At 46.7% G+C, this 26,897-nt stretch overlaps 1 protein-coding gene across 2 annotated transcripts in view; it reads left to right on the top strand.

Moving 5' to 3' along the window:
* GDE1 (glycerophosphodiester phosphodiesterase 1) overlaps nucleotides 1-26,897 on the top strand; it is a 223,964-nt gene that overhangs the window by 120,247 nt on the left and 76,820 nt on the right. For both annotated transcript variants that reach the window (XM_085629054.1, XM_085629055.1), the window contains exon 3: nucleotides 12,642-12,747. In XM_085629054.1, the coding sequence (XP_085485180.1) occupies nucleotides 12,642-12,747 (106 nt within the window). The remainder of the gene's footprint in view (nucleotides 1-12,641; nucleotides 12,748-26,897) is intronic.

Here is a 26,897-nt window from a genome sequence, read left to right as displayed (position 1 = left end):
TGGTTGGTCTTGTTAACAGGTACAAGCTCTCTTAATGGCATGTTGAAAGCTATCAGAAAATGGTCCGACCAGGGAACTACTATCAGAATTTCATTCTTAATGGTGGGAAAGTTAGAAAAAGTAGGGTCTAAGGTGTGACCCAGTACATGGGTGTGGCCTATTACTCTTTGGACTAAATGGACTAAAGCTCCCTGCTTAGGGATTGTGCCTCAGAATTGAACCTGTTATCAAAGTGCATGTTGAGATCACCTAATATCATCATATTATAGCGTAGCACTGGTTGCACAATGTTCTCTGCTAGACAAAAAATTAATTGGGCAGCCAGGCCGGGGGGAGATAAATTAAATAACCTTTTAGGGCACAGTCATTCGCTAGAGTTAGAGAGAAGAAGGCTGCCTCACAGTTCGCGAGGTTGGTCTCCTCAATGGAGCACTTCAGAGTCAGCTTATAGACTATTGCGATTCCTCCTTCCCTTTTTAATGGACGATCTCTTCTCAGCAGTCAATAGCCCTGTGGGACAACTTCTAAAATATCAGGTGCTGAGGACTCGGTCAGCCATTTTCAGTCCTGAATAGTTCATCCGGCTGCTTCTCCATGAACACCTCAAACATTTCATTTTTATGTTTGACCGGCGACTGGCAGTTGATCAAGAGAAACTGCATTTTACGGTTGGGGGCTGTGGGGGTACCTCCTCATGGTCAAAGTTAAGTCCAAAATTAAGGCATTTTAGCGGGTGATGTCTACCTTAAGCGCTTGCAGGCAGTCTTCAGGATTTTTAGAAGCTAGACATCTTAGCTGTTTCGATGGTTAGCAGATACGCTAATGGGATGTGAAACAGGCAGGGGTCCTGGCCCCGGCCTAGCGCAGACGGTCTTGCGTTTGGCACACCTATATATATAATCTTACAATCCTGGTGTGGAAAGAATATGGTGTACATAGGGAAGCTTTCAATTTGTGGTGCACCATGTATTATCCAGTTTCTCTGTCCAGCCGGAGAGGAAAATTCAAAAATGTCCACACCGGTATCTAAAGGTAGGCTTCAAGGAAAACATCATAATTTGGAACTGGGTAAAAAAAAAAGAGAAGGATAAAGCGGAAAGTAACTAAAGTATTTTGGAAGGAGCCAAGGCCATTTGCTCTTAAGTGAGTCTGAGAGTCTAGGAGTCTAAAAACAGTCTAGAGACAGATGGCGAGGATCGAGGTGTTGGGTAAAGAGGAGTTAGCTTGTAAAGCGAAGGACGGACCCAACCCAACTCCTCCCCCCACCCCTCTCCTTTCGATTTATGTATCGATCATATGACTGTTTTCAAACTGAGGGCCCAGTTCATAGAGAAAATTATTGACCATACATAGGGTTGTGAAAAGAAATACACTTCTGCACCAGGGGCCTGTGTCAGGGCTCTAGGCAGAGTGAGACCAGAACACAATTTTTAGTGCAGTTATGGGTCTGACTGCAGTCTTTAGAATATGTTGAATTCTGGGTGGAAATCCAGAGGATGTACGGGTTAAAACCAATCTAAGCATTCAGGATTGAGAGAGGAAGACCAGAATGCAGCATTGCAGTCGGAAGGCCAAATCTTCTCTTGATAACCGCTATAACTCGTTCCTGACGCCCCAGATATCAGCAGTCACAAGTTACCATCACCCACAATCACACATATCTAAGAAGCAAAACAAACTGCCTGAAATATTTTTTTTTCCTTTGGTGGAGTATCTCGCCATATTTAGGTGATGCTTACCTCATCCTCCACAGTCAGCGTGTGTACCTACGCGTCAGGACTATTGAGTAATCAAACATCAGACATGATTTTATAATATAAAAAAATATAGATAATTTATTATGCATGTTGTCATATAAAAAATACATATATCTATACACATTACAATATATAACATAACAATAATCCTAAAATTCAACAAGGGAAAGGTATCCCATCCCGCTGCAAGAAAACACTTCACGACCGTCGGGCTCGACGTTGCGACATGCAAAGCCAGCACACAAGCTCCATTCCACACATCTTTGGTCAACAGTCGAACGAAGAGGCTGGTGAGGCCATGGGAGCAGAGGAGGGCCAGGAGCCAGTTGACATAGAAGATTTCGAATCCGACCAAGAGTGGGACATCCCACATGGTCAACGTACAGTGAATAAAGCTCGCTCCTCATCCCAAGACACAATTTCAATTAAACAGAAGGCTCCGGTCCAACCCCCACCCACGGACCCCAGTCGGCACAGAGATCATGCTTCTGACGCGACGCCCCGCCCTCTGGCTCGGCACCAAAGCTACCAAAGAAGTCTTAAAGCTATAAAGATAATAAGATTATGGACGGCTGCCCGTCAGAAGAGTGATAAATATGGTGATCGGGTTCCCGTCACCCTTAGCCGAATATAGGGTAAATCCATCTAAACACGGAATAGGGTTCGGGAAAGATGGTAAAGATATACCTTCGCATATATTCGATAAAATGAAGGGCTTCCAGTTCTAAAAAGGGGACCAAACGGTATATAACACATACTGACCCAGTTAAGTAACTATACGGTTCGGGTTCCTGTCAATCTGAACCAGATGTAGGCAACGTCCATCAGAAGACGGAGTATCGGTTCAGGGGAGATGGTGGGAGTCCCTCATTGAGTTAACCCGATAAGACAGAGTGGCTGGCTCCTATGGAGGACCGACAGATACAGTGACCCACACCCCTATATACACTCCTCACCTGTCAATGCTTGCTACGAGGGTCGAATATACAGAATTGCCCACACTCGAAGTGTGGACGCCGCCATACACCAGATGGAGAGCTGCTAACTGGCAGCATGACGGGAGGCCGGGACCTAAATATCCTGGCACGCTAAGAGAAGGAGGAGTCCGAAGATACACCTCCACCCGGTCTAAAAGCAGCAATAACATGGGGGCCATATTGAAATGGAGAGGTACGTCAGGTTTGATGTGTCAAGAAGCAGATATGGCAATTATCACCCCAGATTTTGGAACCAACAGAGAGGACGCTACCAGGATCTGGATCAACCTCAGAAATCTGTTCAAAAAAGGAGTCAACAATATTGGAGAAACTAAATAACATATGGATCTTCAATTTATCTATAGAGGATATTGACCCTACAACAGAGACCCTCCTCACCAAAGGTCTGTCTTTTGTTCCGTCCACTACGATCAATAGATTTGATCTTATTAAGGACCTGTTCGCTTTCTTTCATAAAATCAGATTAAAGAAATTATTTATGACTTGCGAAACCAATCCGGAACTCAATTACTCGGGGCTCAAACACCGTCTAGCTTTATCCCCAACTTGGACCAGAAGTGGAGATCTTTTAAAAGGCCGTTATCTCCAAAATAGAACAGGCCACGAGATTTGTTCCCAGACCTCCATATAACATGTCCAAGGAGGAAAAAACAGCCCTCAAACAACTTAAGCAGAATGACAATATCACCATAAAACCTTGTGGTAAAGGAGGGGACATTGTTGTGTTTGACACCACACAATATAAAAAGAAAATTAGAGAAATGCTGGGATCCCCACAACATTAGAATAAGATCAAAGGTGATCTGGAAGTGAAACTGAAAGCTAAGATTCTTAGTCCGGTAGGACAGGCTAACTCTGAAGGGGTGATCTGTAACAAGGAGGCTGAGTTTCTCATTCCTACCCATACCTGTATACCTATTATACCCATACCTGTATGCCCATTATATATGGAGTGCCCAAGACACACAAAGATACGCTCAATCCACTGCTAAGACTGATAGTATCAACCATAGGGGCAGCTACTGAACCCCTTTCTAAATACATTGATGTCTTTCTGAAACCTATTGTATTAAAACTTCAGTCCTATGTAAGGGACACGGGCCAGTTGATCTCCAAAATAGAGGGTCTTCCTTTCAATGACTGTTGATTTTCTGTTAACTATGGACCTGGAGGCCCTTTGTACAAATATCCCTCAAGGGAAGCCCCCAAGGGTTACCTGGGAAGTCTTCAGACAGAGAACAATAATAACCATAATTTCATTCTAGAATGTCTAAACATTCTATTCTATGAATTTATTTTCGAATTTGACGGGTAATTGTACCAACAGATTAAGGGTGTGAATATGGTGGCAGCATGCGCACCCAGTGTAGCATGTCTCTGTATAGGCAACTTTGAGACCAAATATGTGTACAATGAGGTTTCCCCTTTTGCTGAGAACATCTCCAACTGATCACGCTTTATAGACAATATTTTCTTCATTTGGAGAGGGAATGAGGAAAATCTTATGGAATATGTGGAATGGATCAATGTCTGCGATATCAACTTGAAATTTACTGCCAATATAAGCAAGATGAGGGTTGAATTCTTGGATGCATGGATTGAACATCATGATCAACAGCTTCAAGTATCTTTATACATGAAACCCACGGCCAGGAATACCCTTCTTCATTTTTGCAGCTTTCACCCTCGCTATCCAGAGCAAGGCATACCATTTAGCCAATTCCTGCAGTTGCGCAGGAATTGTACTACTCTAGAGGAATTCTTGAAACATGCAGAGCTCCTCAAACTAGCGGCTAGAGGATACTCTATTAAACTGATAAAAGATTCCTTCAAAAGGGCTTGATACTTTAACAGCATGTTTACGTAAAAGAATAAACAAACAGATGAGAAACTGGTCTGTGTCACCAAACAAAAGATATAGGTTTCTCTATATCTGAGGTCACTACACTTAAAACCTATAAGTCACCCCTAAGGCAGGCCTTTCAATCCTGAAGGCAGGGTGCTTGGTCCTAAGTGGGAGGGTGCCACTGCTTGAGCAAGACACCCCTACAACCTTCGGAGTCCATTCTCCTGGGTTGTAAGTGCATCAGCCATTATGAAACATTGAGTAGCCATGTTTCAATATGCGATGACCATCTCTAAACTGGCTGTAACGAACCCTGTCATGTTTGGTATCAAACCTGTTGGAATCATACTGCCACACTGTAAACTGTGTGGGAGGTATGATTCCATGCACTGTAAAGCTCCTCTGGGAGGCCCTTAGTGTTCCCGGTACCAGTCTTCTCAACCTGGACAGCACAACATGGCTGCTGCTGACCAGAGACACGATTCTGCCCTCCTGCTGCTGAGCCAAGCTTGAGCAGGGGAAGGCAGAACAATAGGTATCCTGTGACCACCTCCCAGACATGGTTTAGTGTATTGGGGCTGGGTGGGAGCGCTTGCCAGCGCCACTCAGTCTGCTTGAGGGGCACAGTTGATGCCCTCCTTGCATAGCCCAGTTCAAACCAGCTCAGTGAGACTTTGGCTCCCGCTCTTGCGCGGAACTGGACAAAGGACATGGGAGTATCCTCCCCACTGTCTCACCCCTCCCCTGGGAGGAACCCTGAATCGTCCCAACCCTTTGCTTAGGGTACTGAAGGGCTTACCTGTAGGTGGGTCCCTAGATTCGTTGTGGGACAAGATTCTTATCAAGACACCACTATTTCTTTGACCGCCTGGGCACTATGTACTTCACTGGACCTTGCTCTGGGTATCAGGACTGCCACTGGGAAGACTCCTGCTGCTCCTGATCTCGTCGCCCTGCTCGTCTGCTGCAACCTCCATGCCTGTGCACCACACAGGAACCTTCCAAGGCCTGTGGGCATCAAGACACCTGAAGGAATCTCCTTTGAAGTGAAGAAGTCACTTCCCTGCATCTGCAGACACAGCAAAGAAGCTGACCGGTCTGCTGATCCTGGGCTCCCACGGACTCCGAAAGGCTCAGCAACACAGGTGGTGGTTCTTCACATCCCTTGAGGCCTGCTCTGTCCTCTCACCAAGTTTGAGACCAATTTCCCCTCGTTGGAGCCGCAGGAACCCAACCCCTGTGCACCGCGTCGATTTGCTGTTGCAAAGGCTTGTTGACTTCCTTCCTCTAAGATCTTCGGGCTCCAAGTAGCCCTAACCTCAAGCATCTCCTGTGACTAAGATCTTCGTCCTCCCCGCCTCGCTTGAAGCCGTGGGCCTGCATCTTTGGTATGCTGCTCGAGGTCCTCTTGCGACTCCAGTGCTTCCAACCTATGGGTCCTCCTGAGGTTCTTTAATTTCTGCGGGCTCCCCTGATTGCTTGGGCCCCGCCTTGACTCCCCTGCTTGTGGTGAGCCGCCCGGAACTTGTTGGTCCCGACACTGCACTTCCACATTGTTTGCAGTTACCAAGACTTGTTGATGCTCCCGACAGACACCAACCCCTCAACTCTCGACATCCGTCTTGGGACAGCCCGTGAATGCAGCTGCAGCTCCAAGGTCACCGTCATCTCTCCTGCAACACCCGACATCGGTGGGCATTCGTCTTTGGTGTCTCCTGGTCACCCCTGAGTGGTATAAACTCTGTCCCCTCTGCTTGCAGGTACCTCTCATCTTGAATCCACCTTTGGGTTCCACTGGACACTTTCACCTTCTCCAGCAGCGGCATCTTCTTGAAGTCCTCCATTGAGTTTGACAGCGGTTTCCGACGTCACATCACACCTATGCACCCAACTTCCTGGTGCATAGAGTATCCACAGGTGGGGTGGCTCTCCAACCTTCTGTCTTCCACTGGGTTTTTTCAGGGTCCACTGGGAAGGGTTGTCCTTCTTTAAAATTGCAACACTGACTTACCAATTGACGTGTATTGAGTACTCTGTCGTGTTTCCACACTACACACAACCTCCGTGGGCTCCGAGATACTCACCTTGAGTGGTTCCTTGGGTCCCCTGCACTTCTACATTTTCTGGGTATAATCCTGACTTGAGTCGTGGTTGGCATACCACTATTTTAGTATATGGTTTGGTCTCCCCCTGGCGACCGCTGTGTATTTGTGCTACTTACCTGTTTTTATTGCAAAGTATTGTGTGCATTGTGTATATCTCCGGGTAGGAGATATCTGTATGTGTTAGTGAGTGTCTTATAATAAATATATATTTTTATAAATACAATGTGGTTCTTTTTCTCTTAATTTATACCAATAAGATTATGTTCTGGTAAAACAAGCTGCTTTACACTCCTGGACTAAGCCTGAAGGCTGCTCTCCACAGCTACCACTTAGAGAGCTTTCTAAGGTTGTCTAAGGTTACTAAAATCACCATTTGGGTTGTCTGGGTGTGTGCAGGGTGCCCACTTTCATAAGTGTGCACCATATACTAAGGCAGCTTCTCACAGTAACTGTAGGAAAGTAAGATCTACCCCCACTTTTTGCTTGATGCACTGTTTTTACTAGTCTGACTGGGATCCTGCTAATCAAGACCCCAGTCTATCCGCTTTCTACTCTAAATTGTTACATGTACTTTGGTACGCTCCAGATTGGATTCTAGGGTACCCTGAGTCCCTAGGATATCGTACCCATGTACCCAGGGCATAGGTACCCCAGAGGCTTCCCGTGGGCTGAAGCATGTATTATGCCACTCATGAGAGGCCATGCAAATTAAAACTACAGGTCTGCTACTGCAACCTGTGTAAGTTTGTGCTTGCACCACTTCCTTCAGATATAGGTTCACTATATCTATCGGTCACTACACTTAAAGCTTATAAGTTACCCCTATTGCAGGCCTTAACAATCCTTGAAGGCAGGGTGCTGGGTTTTACGTGAGAGGGTGGCTCTGCATGAGCAGAGCCCCTCTGCAGCCCTCGGAAACCATTCTCCCAGGTTGTCTGTAACTCAGCCAGACATATAGGTAGAGGTGCATTATAACCTCATGGTAAATGCTTTCTCGTAAACAGCTGAAATAAAACATGTAGTGTTTGGAATCAAACACCTTGAAATCATACCTCCACACTGGTAGCCGGTGTGGGAGGTATGATTCCACCCTTCTGAAGCGGGCTTTGTGGGGTCACTGGTCTTTCTTGTGCCAGCCTTCTCGACCCGGTCAGCAAAAAATGGATGCTGCTGACCAGACACACATTTCTGCCCTCCTGCTGCTGAGCCAAGCTCGAGCAGAGGAAGGTAGCACAATAGGCATCCTGTCACAGGGAGGCGTGACCACCTACCAGACAGGGTTCAGTGTATTGGGGCTGGGTGGGGGCACTTCCAAAGTGCCTGAAAGTCTGCACATGGGGCACATTTGGTGTGTCTGTGCATAGTCAAGCTCAAACCAGTTCTGGGAGCCGTTGGCTCCTGCTCTGGTGCAAAACTGGACAAAGGACATGGGAGTAACCCCCCCTCTGTCCTGACCCTCCCCTAGGAGGGTCCCCCAAATCTGTCCAACACTCTCCGATGGGTGCATAAGGGCTTAACTGACTGTAAGACTCTAGATTTTATGTGGACAAGATTCTGCAACAAGAAACCACTGACCTTCGACCGTCTGGACTCTCTGGACTTCGACTGGGCCCGACTTCGTCTCCTTCTCCGTCCAAATCATCGTGCCCTTGCACCATACAGGCACTGTGCAGGACCTGTGGAGCACTAAGGACAACTGAAGAATCTCCCTTGGGGTGAAGGAGTCACTCCCCTGCATTTGCAGGCACTGTAACGCAACTGACTGGTCTGGTGATCCTGAGCTCCTGCGGACTCCAAAGGCTCCAGCAACACAGGAGGTGGGTTCCGAAGTTCCTTGAGGTTGATCTACCCTCTCATTGAGTTTGAGGCCAGTGTCCCTCTTGGGGACCGCATAACCAAAATGTGCACCGCATACTTTTGCAAGTGCATATGCTTGTTGGCGATTCCTGAGCATGTGCATTGGATTCCGTGTAGTCCTGCCCCCGAGCAGCATTTCCACCAAAGAACTCCGGCCTCCTTGCACCGAGTGCTCCGTGGGCTGGTACTTTGTGATCTTGCTCGAGGTCCCCTCACGGCTCCTGGTCATTCGGCCTGAGGGTCCTCTTGAGGGTCATATTGATTTCTATTGGTCTTTCCTGATTGCTCCAGACGTGCTCAGACTCCTCATTGCTTGGTGAGTACCCTGGACCTTGCTGGTCCATACCGTAACCTGCTTGACCTTCCTGCGTGGGTTGCTGTTGCCAAGGCTTGTTTGTGCTCCAGCCAGACACTGATCCCTCAGCACTCGACATCTTTCGTGGGACATCTTGCATATGGCTCCTGGTCGTCCTCGACGTTTCCTGGACCTTGTGGCTGCAGAGTCAAGCATCCCTTCTTCGCACCTGAGGCACCCGACATCGGTGGGGCATTTGTCTACTGAAACCTTGGTCACCCTGAAGTGACCCAGACTCTGTCCCCTCTGCTTTCAAGTTCTTTCTATCTCTCATGAATCCACCCTTGGATTCCTACGGACACTTTCTTCTTTCCCGGCAGCAGCTCTTCTTCGCAGCCCTGCATTGAGAATGACTGCGGTTTCCAACACCACTCCAGACCGATGCACCCGGCTCCTCTGGGATAGGTAGCTTGGGTACTACGGTATCCAGGGGTAGGGTGGCTCTCCAACCTCCTTAGTTCCAAAGGGTTTCCTAGAAGTCCACCGAGAAGGGTCCTTAAAATTTAAAATTGTAACCGCGACTTCCCCATAGAATTGTACGGAGCCCGCGGTCGTGTTAACACACTGCTCCCGTCCTCCGTGGGGTCCCTTTCTACTCACCTTGGGTTGTTCCTTGGGGTCCCAGCAATTCTACGTGTTCTAGACACTGTCTCTACTCCAGTCGTGGTTCTTATACCACTATTATAGTATATGGTTTGGTCTCCCCTGGAGCCCACTGTGTATTGTACTAATTACAACTGTTTCTTTGCTAAAGTATTGTGTGTTGTATCCTCGTATAGTAGTATTTTTATAACTATTGTGTGGTTTTCCTTTTATTTAGTTAATATTAAAGGTGATATTCTGGTAAAACAAGCTGCTTTACATTCCTTCAAGATTAAGCCTGAAGGCTGCTCTCCACTGCTACCACTAGGATAGCTTTCTAAAGGTTATCTTTGGCCTCATACATCATAAGGGTCATTTGGACTGGTGCCAGGTGCCCACTTTAATCAGTGAACAGCATATACCAGGCCAACTTCTCACAGCAGTAGAAATAAAGTACTTCTCTTTTTCCATAAAAGTGAGCGTTTGGCTGGACTAGAATTTCGAGCTGCTGCTGCTCACATTTTGAGATGTGAGCCTGTGTTCACTGTCTTGTATCCAACGAACCGTTACCCTGACGGAACCTTGGAGCGCTCGGACCATACTATCCCTGAGAGTCCAATGGCAGTAGTGGGATAATGCTCATTTGCTCCAAATCCATAGTATGATGAGCACTGGGACAAAAGGCCTCACCTCCTACAGTTTGATCCAGTCGCTTGCCTTGTGGCCGTCTGAAGGGGTTCTGACAAGGAGATTACTACAACCCGGGGGCAATAGCTAAGTTTGCCGCATCGATATTGGAGAAATGTCAGATAAAAAATATAACAAGGGGGCTTGGCCCTTATACTTTACAGTCGCTCATATATCTTGTGGTTCGGCAACGTTCCTTGGCAAAGATAAATGTTAAATCACCTAATATATTTGGTAGTAGTAAACCAGTGCATGTAGCTATAGATTAACACTAATTGCGACTTCAGTTGTCGGAGAAAAATAAGCAGCAACAGAATAGCGACTATGTGGATAATAGTGAATGCAGTTGTCAACACGCAAACGTATCCTATGGCAAGGACCGGGAGCGATGATGTCCCGATACTGACTGTGGTTTTCCTCGACTGGACCGTTACTTAATGAGATTAAGCTCGGTAGCAGATGCTGAAGCATTCTTGTAAGAATGACACAAGGATGATCGTTTCATTGCTGTATATAAATGATTAATAGGCAAGTTACATAGGACATGACCTAAGTAAATTTAGTAGCAAAGCATACCGATCATAAGTATAGAGAACTGATTTTAGTTCTGAATACAATCCGGCATAAATTCACCATCTCGGGGTGGGGAATAGGGTGTCCAGTACTTAGAAATCTAAATGTCCTTTTGTACATTTTACATGAGTACATGGTTCTCAGAATATAAACTAATAGGGAAATAGCCAGAAGAAACATTTTACTGCCAAATACATGCAACATTTTTCTCATAGTAATACATTGGGTTAGCAGGCATTCTCAGTTTATTCAGGCATTACAATTGATACACTGTATAAAGATAGCCTGGGACAGTTGAAATGCCCTTGGTTAGGTAGAGTGTGGAAAGCCTCTGGGAGTGCTCTCTGGTTATTTGTGCGATTCCCACAATTTCTTATTTAGAACAGGAAGACCGCAGCAGTCATCACATGATATATTGTGACGTTGGTTCATTATGGAGGACTGTGTAACCACAACCTAGGTTAGCGTAAGCTCAATTCATAATGTGTTTGTTACGTACAAAGAAGGGCAACTCTCTCACACAGGCGAAGCACAATTTGGTATGTTGTCGTAATTATCACATCATACGAGGTAGGTTGAATGATAATTGGACCATCAGCAATATGCATGTATCCTAATGAATTTCACCCACAACAGTTCCAACCATCATCCACCTGAACATTCCAACCCCAGCATTCCATGACATAGCCAATACAAGTAAAACAAGGGGGGGTGGGTAAAAATAGGCAGGGAAACCTGGGTAAGTAGAAAGGTCAACTTTAAACAAACATAATAAATGGCAACATATGTTTCATGCATTTTTGTTTACAGTGCCAACATGCCACTTTGCAGATACATCCGAGTTTTTGAAATGATTGGGGTGCAAAATTACCAATATGGCAAGATTATCTTCACTTATTATGATGGCTTTTTTGGTCTACTTTGAGTTGGGGTTTTTAAAAAAAAAATCGTTATCAAATTCTCACTTAAGCGACTTACGTGGTCTCCTTTGCCAGTTGCACGATTTGTTATGGCTATGCTTTGTCCAGTGGCACACTTTTAGGTTTCCTCCATCCCTCTTTCTTTAGGATTACTACCGAAGTTCCTCTGTACATTTTCCCAGCTTGGTGATTGCCGCATTTATTCAGGCAGTATATATTCCTGCACAAAATATCTTTTTGAGACTCAACCCGGGCACTAGTGTCTTTTGGTGTTCTTCTTGTTTCTCCTAACTTCATATGCAATGACCAGAGCATCATTTTCTTAATGTTAATACAATAGCATCTCAGTTATACAAGCTTTGTACATTTGCAGCCTTGAAAAAGTCTCTGTTGTGACCAAACACTTGTTGGCCGCCTTGATAAAGTGCAAGTGGAAATTTGGATCTATTATGGACTAAAATTGGAATAAATATTAATGATTTGTTTTTCTACATAACCCTACCTTGTGGATTTAATGTTGTGGACTAATATAAAAGTGCTTTGGTAGCCTTCTGTATTCTGTTTCTATGTTGTTAAAGGCGTCACTTTCATTTGCAGCATTGTGTTTATTGCTGCCTGTCTTCTACCTTAATGTTGAGTGACCACTGCTATTCGACTTTAAATGTACCCTCTTTGTGTCTATTCTGTTTTTTTAATTGATTTTAATGTTTGTGAAGTTATTTTGTTCACAAATTTGAATAATAAAGTGTAATTCATGCTGTATTCATTGATACCCTTACAGAGGTTGCAATTACAGAATTGTCAGCATCTTCTATTATCATTTTAATATATTCTTGTTTTGGTGCTCATGACTTGTAGTAGTCCTCCTGGACCCAAACCATTCTGTGTGCAACACATTATCAATCATGCCTTCAGCTGCTCTTACTGCCTTGGTCATTTTATCTGTTCTTTAACTTATTAGGCACCTCTTCCGCAGTGAAAGAATACCAACTCTCAGGGAAGCTGTCATGGAATGCATACATTATAACCTCACCATCTTTTTCGATGTCAAGGGTCACGCAACTGAGGTATGCTGCAGAATAACTATGTGAAATCAATGGACATGTGCTGTGATATTTTTGTATGTCTGTAAAGAATGAAGGGGAGACTGTGTTTTTAGTACATATTTATTTAAATCCTTTAAACATAGACTATAATCTACATGTATTTCACTTCCGTTGCTACGCGAAACCTGTGAATTAGAACCTTATTTGGCACTGATGACTCTGGATAAAAGTCTACTCTGAAGTAAAGTTTACTTTGCAAGTGCATTATTATATTATTATTCCACATTAAATAAGTAAGACAAAGGTTCATGGCAATTCAATACAATTAAAAATTGCAATCTTGCATTTTTCCTAATTGTGATGAATGGCTCAGTAAAACCTGCCTGAACCAAAAAGCGCAAACTTCAAACTGGGCATTTCTTCACAACTAAATTTCTCCTGTGCTTTCACCGCCAACTGAGCCCCATCTCCGTGCCATCTCTTCCTTAAGCTTGTCCTACTAATTATATGTAAGATATTGGTTGTCACATCCCCACATTGGGAACTGATTGCAAATACCCTTCAGCTGCATTTCTGACCCAGCCTTCTTATATTGTTTCTGATATCTAACATATGCCCAACATAACAAATGTTTAGAGATGCCATTGGATGCCGATAGCGTCTCGGATGGTGGGTTACCTTTTAAGATTTCCTATTCAAGAGAGATTCTGACTTGCCATCTTTTGTCGTGCTGGGCTTAACCTGTGGTAATGCAAGGGCTTGTATATGATAGCAAAGACCATTTCTTTGGTCCTGCTGGGATCACATAGATTTGATGTTGGGCACCTCCAGCCATGCTTCATGGTGGAAGGGATTCCTTGCTCTATTAGACTCTGCCAGTGGGTTGTCCACCCAGGAAGGCAATGTGCTAGTATGCTGAGCTTGGCCATCTTTAATTGGGCTGAGCAAATCCAAGCACATCATCCTGTGCCATTCTAAATGGTCCAGGCATACTGACTGGATTAAAAGTAGAATCCGTATTGGGGTAGATTTATAAATTGGGTGGCAATAGAGAGAAATGTGATGGCCTCACAATTTGGATGACATATCAAACATGTATTCGCTTCATAACGTTGTTAAGTGGGATGTTCGATCCAGTCTAACCCCAAATGACTCAAAGATCTAATTGAAATCTGTTCCACCACTTGTGATCAAGGAGACAACCTCTATTGAGAAACGTACTATACCATAAAGAGATATTGTCCAGTTAAGCAAACCTTCTAGAATATCAATTTGTTCTTTACAGGTTGTAATGCTGACTACCTAGCAGCTGTCGAGTTATTGCCTCATAGATATACTTCGAGTACATCCTTAGATGTAGCAACTGGCATAGATCCTGCTGCCACCATTACCCCATATGTTAAAGATCTTGTCTTGGAATATAACAGGACTTGCATTCAAGTTTAATGACCCCAGTTGGTTGTCTTTTGTAAGTGGTTATAATATATGTATGTTTCAGTAGACTTGGACCCCACTTACCTATTTTGTGATGGTTTTGTAAATTACAGTATTGGAGCTGAATAGTTTAAAAACAGGCCGCCGTTTTGTTGGTCTAACTGTGTTAATTAAAAGTTTAAGTTGTGATATAAAAGTATTTCAAATTGATAGTGCAGATCTAGAGTGCCTGATCATTGAATTTCCAACTAAGAATAAAGCTACAATATTCATTGCTTATCATCGAGGGGCTTGTGAATTGAAGGAGTCAAAAACACTTAATAAGCTTGACAGATTGCTGAGCCCCAGGGATTCCTTAATATGGCCCTGGTTGCTAGCGATTTTAATACCAAATATAAACCAATCCCTATGTTAATGACTATCCAGGAGGATGAGGACAAAGTGTGGGTATACCTCATTCTGAGAAACCTAGGTTGAAACACACCAATGTTATATTCTTACAGGTGACTACAATGGCTATCACTTATTGTCTTCAGCCACATAATGGCTGAGCCACTTCTGATAGTCCTCGTTAGTCGACCCATAAAAAGGGCTCACTGACCTCGTATGTTGATTATATGTCATTGCATTTGTCAGATGGGCATAGCAACTGTTAGACCTGGCATCATTGGCATGAGTCTCTCCTCCATTTTTTTCTGTTTGCCTCCTCTGTTTACGATGTTTTTGCTGGATTATTGCTTTGGGCACTGTGCCACTGCTGATCAGTGCCACAGTGCAAGTGCTCCCTATGTTAAATTGTTACATTGATTGGTGTTACCATGATTGGCTTGGTTGACTTACTGTTCAGACCCTAGTCTAGTGCACTGCGTGTGCCAAGGGCATGTAAGTTGACTGCTGCTGGTGGGCTTGCAGCACTGGTTGTGCCACCCACAGAAGCAGCTTGTAAAATGTGTCTCAGGCCTGCCACTGCAGCGCCTGCGCGCAGTCCCTGACTGCCCTGTCGACTTGGCAAGGAAACCTACTTGCCAGTCTCTAAACCTTCACCTTGCCACATTTCAGACACCTCTATGGTAGGCCCTAGGGCAGGGTGCATTGTTGGTAAAAGGTAGGTCATGCCCTGATGTGTGTGGCATGACCTAATAGTGAATTACAGCCATTTTCGTTTTTCACTATTGAAGGGCTACCTGCCTCCAATAGGCCAGACTGGGCAGACTGATTATTAACTCCATTATAATCTATCTGACTCGGGGAGCATGGTAGCAGGTCAAGTTTAGTATCCCTGAACTCAGAATTTAATAACACATCCTTTAGGATGGATGGTTTTTAAATTCTATGTTTGAAAATAGCCCTTTTAGATAGTGGCTATTTTCTTGTCCCACTATCCACCGGTCTCTGCTGGTTTGGTGTGTGTGTCAGGGGCTGGGTGGCTCCAGAGGTCTGAATGAGTCAGTGTGGGGTGAATGAGGCATTTACACATAGAGTGAGAGAAGAGTAGCCTGCCCTGCCTGACACAATGCTGGCTCCACCTCCTGCTGGGCGACTGATAGCCCTGCTCCTGCCAGTGACAATACTGGCTCCGCCTCCTGCTGGGCGGCTGAGGACTCTGCCCTGCTCAGTGAATAGGCCAGGTGCCTCTGCCTGGCAACACCCACAACGAACCTGAGATGGGGGGAATTTCCCTGCTTGGACAAAGGGAACAAAGGAGAAAAGGGGTATAAGAGAAGGACCCCTGAACCAAGAACTCAGATCACTTCTGACAAGGAAACCTGTACCAAGGACAAGAAGCCTGCTGATCTAAGGACTTGCCTCCCCTTTCTGCCAGAGTGCTGTTTTGCTGTGGAGGAACCTGAAAGCTGCTTCTTTATTTTTGCCAAGGAACAAGGAGAGAGGAACTTGGTGTGTACTCTCTAAACGCTTGCTAGCAAATCTCCAAGGGCTGGAAGAGTGCCAGTCTCCTGTTGAAGTCACAGGGCCAAAGGACTTCACCATCTACTGAATTGCTGAATTGCTGGAAAGTGTTGTTTCCAGTACACAAGGGAAAATCTGCAGTCTCGACGCCGCCGAATCCAGCTCGACATCGTGAGTAACGGCTCCGTGTCCCGAGCCTTCGACGCCGGCCGCCGGGCCCGATCGACGCCAGCAGCAACGCCAGTGAGCAGTGGGTATCGGCCCCAGTTCCCAGTGACCCCGTCTCGACGCCGGTATCGACGCCAGTGAGGAGTGAGTATCGGCTCCACCTCCAAGCGACCCCGTCCCGATGCCGCTGCTGATCGCACCGACTCGACGCCCTTCTCGACGCCGTGAGCGCTGCTCCGGCCCGACATCCCTCGACGCCGCTGCGGATCGACCCGAATCCGAGGCACGACCGACACCGACCTCGACGCCGACATCTCGACGCCGTGGATCATCGTTTTCTTCATTTCCAAAAGGTACTGTGTTTGGGGGTTCTGTTGCAACTCCAGGCTCGACGTAGCGCTCCTCGCGGTCGACGCCGAACCTTGGGAATATCGTAGACTCGACGTCATGTGACTCCTGTGGGAGCCACATTGTTGCCAAAGAACTGTGTTTCAGAAGAATACTTAATTTTGTTGCTAAAGAACTATTTGCCAAGAAGAAACCTTACGTGAACTATCATTTTTCCTTCCAAAGAGTATTTATTAAGACTGTGGTATATTTTTGTCGTTATTTGGTCTTGTGCTAAGCCTTATATAAAAATCCTATTTTTATAATAACTTCTGTGTCGTGTCCATCTGTAGTGTATTCACTTTATTACTGTATATGGTCATAAATGCTTAACACACTGCCTCTGGGATAAGCCTGTCTGCTCTGCCAAGCTACCAAGGGGGTAGCAGGGGTTATCTGAGTGTGTAATCCCCTTGCCCTGACTAGAGTTGGTAGGTCCCTATTTGTCAGAAGTGTATACCTCTGCCAACTAGAGACCACCGGTTCTAACATTGGTGGTCAGCGGTGAGGATTGAACTTTGCATTTATGACTCATGTGCAGTGATTAGTGTACGCTACATAGTGAAAGCAGACCATAACGCAGCCACAGTCTGTTTGGTAGGATATTCTATTTTTGTTCTCCGTTTTCCTGGAGCTTATTTTTTTTTAAACACTGCCAGTTTTGACCATGGAGAATGCCGGAGCTGCTACACCTACTGAGATTGTTGTGGGGGAATTTGATAAGAAATTGATCAATAAGTACCAGTTAAAGGATCTGGAGCGATTTTGCAAACAGTTTAAAGTTCCTACCACAGGTCTCAGATTGAAGAAGGACCTCCTTAAAGCGCTAAAGGCCTGGTTAGAGGCCAGAAACCCCTCTGATCCGGTGGTGGTACCGGAAGAGGTAGAGGAGGAGGAAGAGGAAGTGGAAGAACCCACAGATGGGTCAGTGTCATCCCCCGGCAGTAGTGTTTCCTCTAGGGGCCTTTCTCCTGAAGAGTTGGAAGACAGGGAGAGGGAGAGGGGACACCAGTTAGAAATGGCAAAACTTAAATTAGGAGGGCAGTTGGAATTAGAAAAAGCGAAAAGCCTGAGAGAAGCTGAAATGGAGAGCAAAAGATTAGATTTTGAGAGAGAGAAATTTGCATTTGAACGTGAGAAGATGTTGAGGGAGATGGAACTTAAAGAAAAGAGTTTAGAGTTGAATCCCTCTGGTGGCAGCGCTCCATCTATGCCTGCAGAAAGTAGGTTTTATTTTCCTAAAGATGTGATCAAAGATTACAGTAAGAATGAAGATATTAGCCAATGGTTTAAAGCGTATGAGTTAGCATTGTTGGCCCACCGGGTCCCTGAGAAAGATTGGGGAACGGGGTTGTGGAGCCGCTTTACAAATGAAGGGAGAGATACCTTGTTGAGCATGCCTGAAGAGGAAAGGGCGTCTTATACTCTTATGAAAAATGCTTTAATGCTGAGATTTGGCTTAACTCCAGAAAAGTACCGACAAACCTTTAGAGAATGTAAGAAGTTGCCTGGTACTACGTGGGTTGAATATGTGTCTTTTTTTTGCAGAGCCATGGATGGTTGGATAAAGGGTAGCAAGGTTGATAGTTATGATGCTCTTTATGATTTGTTTGCTTGGGAGCACTTGTCTAATAACTGTTTTCCAGAGCTACGCCAGCACCTTGTTGATAGCAAGATATCTAACCCTAGAAAACTTGCTGAGGAGGCGGACCGCTGGGTCAGTACCAGGGTCCACAAGGGTCCAGTGGGAGACTCAGCCAAAGGTGGGCAGGGTCCCCAGCAGAAGAGTGGGGGGGGGACAGGGGTAAACAGAGGGAGTTTCAGAAAGGGCCCCAAAGTAATCCCCAAGGGAACCAAGGGAAGGGTTCCCAGCCTCCCCCAGTAAAGAAGCCAGAGGCCCCGACAGGTAAACCTGTTCCAAGGGGCCCCATGACCTGCTATGTTTGTAAGCAGGTGGGACACCGTTATTATGATCCCCAGTGTCCCATGAAGGATTCCAATGCACCACCACGTGCACCCCCTCGTCAGGTAGCGAGTGTAGCCCTGGGAGGGAATGAGATGGGTGCCCCCGGTGGGTGGGGTCCCGCAGAAATGTCCCTGGTCTCTTTAGGAGACGTGGAAATGGTCCCTCCAACCCCTCTGCCTAATAACACTAAAAAATATAGGCAGTGGGTGACCATTAATGGCCATAGGGTGGAAGCTCTCAGAGACACCGGAGCGAGTGTGACAGCTGTCAAGTGTCACTTGGTGTCCAGAGAGCAGGTGGTCCCTCATGCATTCTACCCCGTTGTAGCTGCTGACAACTCACAGAGTCAGTGTGAGGTAGCTCAAGTTCCTTTTGAGTGGGGGGGGGTCTCAGGTACTCTTCAGGTTGCTGTGAGGCCCGCCATGCCTGTTGATTGTCTCCTGGGCAATGATTTGGAGGACTCCCCTTGGGCTAAGGTGGAGAGAAAATCGCATCTGGAAATGTTGGGTCTGCCTGAGTGGGTGTATGCGACCACCCGGTCAATGTCAGTCAGTAAGGGTGTTGATGGGGCCCTGGAGCCTGAAAGTATGGCCCAGGTCCCAACCGTGAAGAGAAGAGGCAGGGGGCGCGGGAAACCGTCCCCCATCGTTCCCGCGGTCCAGGAGGGAGCAGACCCTGAGGGGGATGCCCTGGAACCGACAGGAGAACAAGTGGCTGAACTGGGAGACCTGCCAACCGACAGGAGAACAAGTGGCTGAACTGGGAGACCTGCCCGAGCTGACCCATTGGCAGCAGGATGGTGGTCCCTCCAGGGAGGAATTTTGTGCTGAACAGAAAGTGTGCCCTTCTCTTGTGGGTATGAGGCAGCAGGCCTCAGCCCAAACGACAGGTGATCAGTCAGGATCACATTGGGTCTACTGGGAGAACGACCTCCTGTATAGCGAGCCTAAGGCTGCTGAGCCTGGGTCAGCCCGTGTGCTGGTGGTACCCCAGCGCTTCAGAGCCTTCCTACTGGGGTTGGCTCATGACGTTCCGTTAGCTGGACATCTGGGGCAGGACAAGACCTATGACAGGCTTGTCACCCATTTTTACTGGCCCCAGATGAGAAGGGATTCAGATATCCATTGTAGGACCTGTCAAACTTGCCAGGCAAGTGGAAAAGTGGGCGGAAGCAGAAGGCTCCCCTCCAACCTTTTCCCGTCGTCAGTACCCCCTTTGAGCGAGTGGGAATTGACATTGTGGGGCCACTGGACCCCAAGACAGCCATGGGCAACAGGTTTATCCTGGTCTTGGTGGACCATGCCACCCGGTACCCGGAAGCCATCCCTCTCCGCACAGTGACGGCCCCCGTGGTGGGACGGGCACTGATAGGTGTTTTCTCCCGCATGGGGTTCCCCAGAGAGGTGGTGTCAGACCGGGGCACCAACTTCATTTCTACTTATATGAAGTCTCTGTGGAAGGAGTGTGGGGTAACCTACAAGTTTACCACTCCTTACCACCCTCAAGGTAATGGGCTGGTTGAGAGATTCAACCGGACCCTCAAAGGCATGATCATGGGTCTTGAAGAACCGATGAGGCGTAAATGGGACGTCCTCTTGCCATGCCTGCTGTTTGCTTACCGTGAGGTGCCACAGAAGTCTCTAGGGTTCAGCCCATTTGAGCTTTTGTATGGTCACCCGGTAAGAGGACCTTTGAGTCTGGTTAAAGAAGGCTGGGAGCAATCTCCCAGGAAACCTCCCCAGGATGTATATAGCTACATGCTGGCCTTTAGGAACCAGACTCGGCGCTTCAGAGATCTTGCTCAGGCAAATCTGGAGGCCAGCCAGGAAGAGATGAAGCGGTGGTACGATCAGAATGCCACTCTGGTTGAGCTTCAACCTGGTCAGAAAGTTTGGGTCATGGCCCCTGTGGAACCTTGTGCGCTCAAGGACAGGTGGACTGGACCATTTGAGGTTGTGGAGAAAAAGAGCGATGTCACCTACTTGGTGGACCTGAAGTCTCCCAGGAACCCCTTAAGGGTCCTGCATGTCAACCGGTTAAAGCCCCACTTAGAAAGGTCCGAAGTGGGCATGCTCCTTGCCACAGATGCTGAGATGGAGGAGTAGAGTGAGCCTCTTCCTGACCTCCTGTGTGCAGAAGAAAAAGATGGGTCAGTGGATGGTGTTGTCCTCTCTGACACACTGACCCCCTGAGCAGCAGCAAGATTGTCGCCATCTGTTGGTACAATTCCCTGATCTGTTCTCCTTAATCCCTGGTGTCACTCAGTGGTGTGTCCATGATGTGGACACTGGGGACAGCACTCCTGTGAGGCACAAGGCCTGCAGGGTGACTGAAAAGGTCAGAGCATATATCAAGGAGGAGGTCTCCAAGATGTTTGCCTTAGGGGTGGTTGAGTCCTCTAGCAGTCCTTGGGCCAGCCCAGTGGTCTTGGTCCCAAAGGCTGCAGCGCCTGGTGCTTCACCAGAACTTCGGTTCGATTACCGAGGACTCAATTCGGTCACCAAGACTGACGCGCACCCCATCCCCAGAGCTGATGAGCTCATCGATCAGTTGGGGGCTGCCCGGTACCTTAGTACGTTTGATCTAACGTCTGGGTACTGGCATCGCCTTGACTGATGGGGCAAAAGAGAGGTCTGCATTCTCCACACCAAATGGGCACTACCAGTTCCGTGTGATGCCCTTTGGGATGAAGAATGCCCCTGCCACATTCCAGAGGTTGGTTAACCAGGTATTGGCCGGGCTGGAAGATTTCAGTGCCGCCTACCTGGACGATATAGCAGTGTTCAGCGCCAGCTGGGAGGAACACTTGCGCCACCTCCAGGAAGTGTTGTTGGCCCTGCGCAGAGCAGGCCTCACAATCAAGGCCAGTAAGTGCCAGATTGGGCAGGGTTCAGTGGTGTACTTTGGGCACCAAGTAGGGAGCGGCAAGGTGGCCCCCCTGCAACCCAAGATAGATACCATCCTGGCTTGGGAACCGCCCAAAACCCAGACTCAGGTGAGAGCCTTCTTGGGTCTCACGGGTTACTACAGGAGGTTTGTCAAGGGGTATGGCAACATTGTGCACCCCTTGACCTCGCTGACTTCCAGGAAGCAGCCGAGACTTGTGATCTGGAATGACGCCTGTCAGAACGCCTTTGACACCCTGAAAACTGCAATGTGTACAGCACCGGTCCTCCAGACACCCGACTTTTCAAAAGAATTCATTGTCCAGACAGACGCTTCAGAGCATGGTGTGGGGGCTGTTCTAGCACAGATGAATGAGGAGGGCCGAGACTTACCTGTAGCCTTCATCAGCCGGAGGTTACTTCCCAGGGAACAAAGGTGGAGTGCGATAGAGCGTGAGGCATTTGCTGTGGTCTGGGCGCTGAAGAAGCTAAGACCCTACCTGTTTGGGACTCACTTCCGGGTTCAGACAGACCACAGGCCCCTCAGATGGTTAATGCAGATGAGGGGTGAGAACCCAAAGCTGTTGAGGTGGTCCATTTCCCTACAGGGGATGGACTTTACGGTGGAACACCGCCCTGGTACAGATCACGCCAATGCTGATGGTCTGTCCAGATTTTTCCGCCTTAGTGATGAGGACTCCCTGGGTGAAGGGTAGTTCTCCCCACATTTCAGCTGGAGGGGACACGTGTTAGACCTGGCATCATTGGCATGAGTCTCTCCTCCATTTTTTTCTGTTTGCCTCCTCTGTTTACCATGTTTTTGCTGGATTATTGCTTTGGGCACTGTGCCACTGATGATCAGTGCCACAGTGCAAGTGCTCCCTATGTTAAATTGTTACATTGATTGGTGTTACCATGATTGGCTTGGTTGACTTACTGTTCAGACCCTAGTCTAGTGCACTGCGTGTGCCAAGGGCATGTAAGTTGACTGCTGCTGGTGGGCTTGCAGCACTGGTTGTGCCACCCACAGAAGCAGCTTGTAAAATGTGTCTCAGGCCTGCCACTGCAGCGCCTGCGCGCAGTCCCTGACTGCCATGTCGACTTGGCAAGGAAACCTACTTGCCAGTCTCTAAACCTTCACCTTGCCACATTTCAGACACCTCTATGGTAGGCCCTAGGGCAGGGTGCATTGTTGGTAAAAGGTAGGTCATGCCCTGATGTGTGTGGCATGACCTAATAGTGAATTACAGCCATTTTCGTTTTTCACTATTGAAGGGCTACCTGCCTCCAATAGGCCAGACTGGGCAGACTGATTATTAACTCCATTATAATCTATCTGACTCAGGGAGCATGGTAGCAGGTCAAGTTTAGTATCCCTGAACTCAGAATTGAATAGCACATCCTTTAGGATGGATGGTTTTTAAATTCTATGTTTGAAAATAGCCCTTTTAGAAAGTGGCTATTTTCTTGTCCAACTATCCACCGGTCTCTGCTGGTTTGGTGTGTGTGTCAGGGGCTGGGTGGCTCCAGAGGTCTGAATGAGTCAGTGTGGGGTGAATGAGGCATTTACACATAGAGTGAGGGAAGAGTAGCCTGCCCTGCCTGACACAATGCTGGCTCCACCTCCTGCTGGGCGACTGATAGCCCTGCTCCTGCCAGTGACAATACTGGCTCCGCCTCCTGCTGGGCGGCTGAGGACTCTGCCCTGCTCAGTGAATAGGCCAGGTGCCTCTGCCTGGCAACACCCACAACGAACCTGAGATGGGGGGAATTTCCCTGCTTGGACAAAGGGAACAAAGGAGAAAAGGGGTATAAGAGAAGGACCCCTGAACCAAGAACTCAGATCACTTCTGACAAGGAAACCTGTACCAAGGACAAGAAGCCTGCTGATCTAAGGACTTGCCTCCCCTTTCTGCCAGAGTGCTGTTTTGCTGTGGAGGAACCTGAAAGCTGCTTCTTTATTTTTGCCAAGGAACAAGGAGAGAGGAACTTGGTGTGTACTCTCTAAACGCTTGCTAGCAAATCTCCAAGGGCTGGAAGAGTGCCAGTCTCCTGTTGAAGTCACAGGGCCAAAGGACTTCACCATCTACTGAATTGCTGAATTGCTGGAAAGTGTTGTTTCCAGTACACAAGGGAAAATCTGCAGTCTCGACGCCGCCGAATCCAGCTCGACATCGTGAGTAACGGCTCCGTGTCCCGAGCCTTCGACGCCGGCCGCCGGGCCCGATCGACGCCAGCAGCAACGCCAGTGAGCAGTGGGTATCGGCCCCAGTTCCCAGTGACCCCGTCTCGACGCCGGTATCGACGCCAGTGAGGAGTGAGTATCGGCTCCACCTCCAAGCGACCCCGTCCCGATGCCGCTGCTGATCGCATCGACTCGACGCCCTTCTCGACGCCGTGAGCGCTGCTCCGGCCCGACATCCCTCGACGCCGCTGCGGATCGACCCGAATCCGAGGCACGACCGACGCCGACCCCGACGCCGACATCTCGACGCCGTGGATCATCGTTTTCTTCATTTCCAAAAGGTACTGTGTTTGGGGGTTCTGTTGCAACTCCAGGCTCGACGTAGAGCTCCTCGCGGTCGACGCCGAACCTTGGGAATATCGTAGACTCGACGTCGTGTGACTCCTGTGGGAGCCACATTGTTGCCAAAGAACTGTGTTTCAGAAGAATACTTAATTTTGTTGCTAAAGAACTATTTGCCAAGAAGAAACCTTACGTGAACTATAATTTTTCCTTCCAAAGAGTATTTATTAAGACTGTGGTATATTTTTGTCGTTATTTGGTCTTGTGCAAAGCCTTATATAAAAATCCTATTTTTATAATAACTTCTGTGTCGTGTCCATCTGTAGTGTATTCACTTTATTACTGTATGTGGTCATAAATGCTTAACACACTGCCTCTGGGATAAGCCTGTCTGCTCTGCCAAGCTACCAAGGGGGTAGCAGGGGTTATCTGAGTGTGTAATCCCCTTGCCCTGACTAGAGTTGGTAGGTCCCTATTTGTCAGAAGTGTATACCTCTGCCAACTAGAGACCGCCGGTTCTAACAGCAACACATTTACAAACAGTGGTAAAGATTGATTGGCTCTAGATCATATTTGGACAATTTAATCTGAAATATGTTTGACAAATGATAATAGAAGTAAATGGGGCACAGTAGTGAAGGCTGAAGTGTTGATCATTGACCTAGGCACACAAAAAATGAGTATAACAGTATGTCAGTTTAAACATATACAATACAATATGCACGCCAACAGATATAAGAAATATCTTCTGAAGAGTTGGAAAATATTCAGTCTTTTAATTTTCAAGCAAACCAGCCGACACGTGTTTCGTCGCATGTGGACAATCTTTCCACGACTTCCTCAGGGCTGTATAAGAAGTTTATTATTATTTTGGATGTCGCTCAGCCGGTGATAATTCCGACCCGGCCGGGCCCAAGACAATTAGGTGTATTTCGGTCGTCTTAGAGAGTCAGACGTGCGGTATCAAAGAGTTTGCGGCACGTGTGAGCCCCGGATTTCAAATGAAAACCCAAATGACATCACGAAAACGAACTAGTAGACCGTTCAGTGTAGCTGTAGCAGAATAAGGCAGTCTGTGTAGCTGGGCGCCGTAGGAGAAACGAGCAAGAGGAATGGATAACTCCTCAGACGAAGGTGATCTCAAAGCGAGTATGCCAGGCCACCTTCCCCACGGGTCACTGTGTTCCTTGTTATGGACCATAATGGGTTTTTATTTGAAATCCCGGGCTCACACGTGCCGCAAACTCTTTGATACCGCACGTCTGACTCTCTAAGGCGACCGAAGCTCACCTAATTGTCTTGGGCCCGGCCGGGTCGGAATTATCACCGGCTGAGCGACAACCACAATAATAATAAACTTCTTATACAGCCCTGAGGAAGTCGCGGAAAGATTGTTCCACATGCGACGAAACACGTGTCGGCTGGTTTGCTTGAAAATTAAATGACTGAATATTTTCCAACTCTTCAGAAGATATTTCTTATATCTGTTGGCGTGCATATTGTATTGTATATGTTTACACTGACATACTGTTATACTCATTTTATGTGTGCCTAGGTCAATGATCAATGTCGTATTGTGAGGGTTGTTCCCGCACTTAATTGAGGGGTTATAGGGCTTATCCCCTCACCTAGTTGCACCATACCAATTTTGTTTTCCCTTCAAACTGCTGCGTTTATTAAGCTGAGCGCCTTGAAATTTCCCTGGTCACTAAAAAACCCCTCTCTGGATTGTGAAGGCTGAAGTGTTACCAGAAATGTACAAAGATGTAAATCTTTTTTTCGCAGAACGGCTTTTACTAGCCATTTGCGACTATTCATTACTTAATCTTCATCTTTCGATGTCTGAAAAATTGACAACTCATTTTATAAAATACATAAGTCCTAACTTGGGATCTAAGCCTAGTATATGCCTTAGACTTTATTAAGCTTGTCAGAATGGGAAAATTAAATCTTTTATTGCCGTTCAGTCAAAGAATAAAGTTGCTATATAAGCGAAGCACATAGACATAATAAAATCACTATGAAGTAAAACTAAAAAGAGCAAAGGGGAATGAGCTAATGGTCTGACTCTACGGCTGTAAAAGCTAAAAGGTTTAAGGAAATTGGACATAGGATATCACACGGTTGCCTTTCTAAAACAAACCATCCAAGATCTTCTTGCCTTAAATAGTTTAAAAAGTGGTTAAGCCCCTGGCCTGGATTCCAGAGGATCTTTTATAAAGATGAACCTGCATTTTGGGGACTTTACGTTTTAACCGGTACTAAAGCAGTAGGATAAGGAGCTCCAATCCGTGATTGTGGCTTAGTGCTGAAATTGTACAAATATTCAAAAAGGAATACTGAGCGAGTCTTTAAATTTAGGTCAATTAGTGTAATTAACATCTTGCAATTTTTTTCCAATTAAATGGTACTGGCTAAGCTGCATCAGGGGCATGAGGAGTCAAAAGCAATTTCCTGTTTGCAGCTAGTAATCAGATAAAATATTAGTACCATTGATCACATGTCTAGATTCATTTTTTTCTTGTGTGGAATTAGTTATCCCTACAAAAGGTAGTGTTATATGTTGCACTTGTAGACCCAAAGTCTGCCTTTGATGCAGTGTCTCAAAATGCACTATGGAAAGTTTTGTATGACAAGAGTCTACCTGTCCCCTTTTAAATTTTATAATCTGTTTAAACTCCAGAAGTTATGCCAGAATAAGATTGGTTTGAAATGGTGAGTTTACTAGAGAAATCTTGGAATCTTTGGTTCACCAGAGGTGTGCTGTGGCTCCAACGTTTATCCATTCTTTATATTAACCGTGTGATTAATGCCCTACAAAATAGCCTGAATGATGCTCCTACCGTAGCAGCTTCGAAAATATGCACCTTACTTTTTGCAAATGACTCCATGTCAT

The sequence above is a fragment of the Triturus cristatus genome, chromosome 10, assembly GCF_964204655.1.
Source record: "Triturus cristatus chromosome 10, aTriCri1.1, whole genome shotgun sequence".
Classification (NCBI taxonomy): Eukaryota; Metazoa; Chordata; class Amphibia; order Caudata; family Salamandridae; genus Triturus; species Triturus cristatus.
Note: the sequence above shows the minus strand (reverse complement) of the source record. Positions and strands in the feature narration are given on the sequence as shown.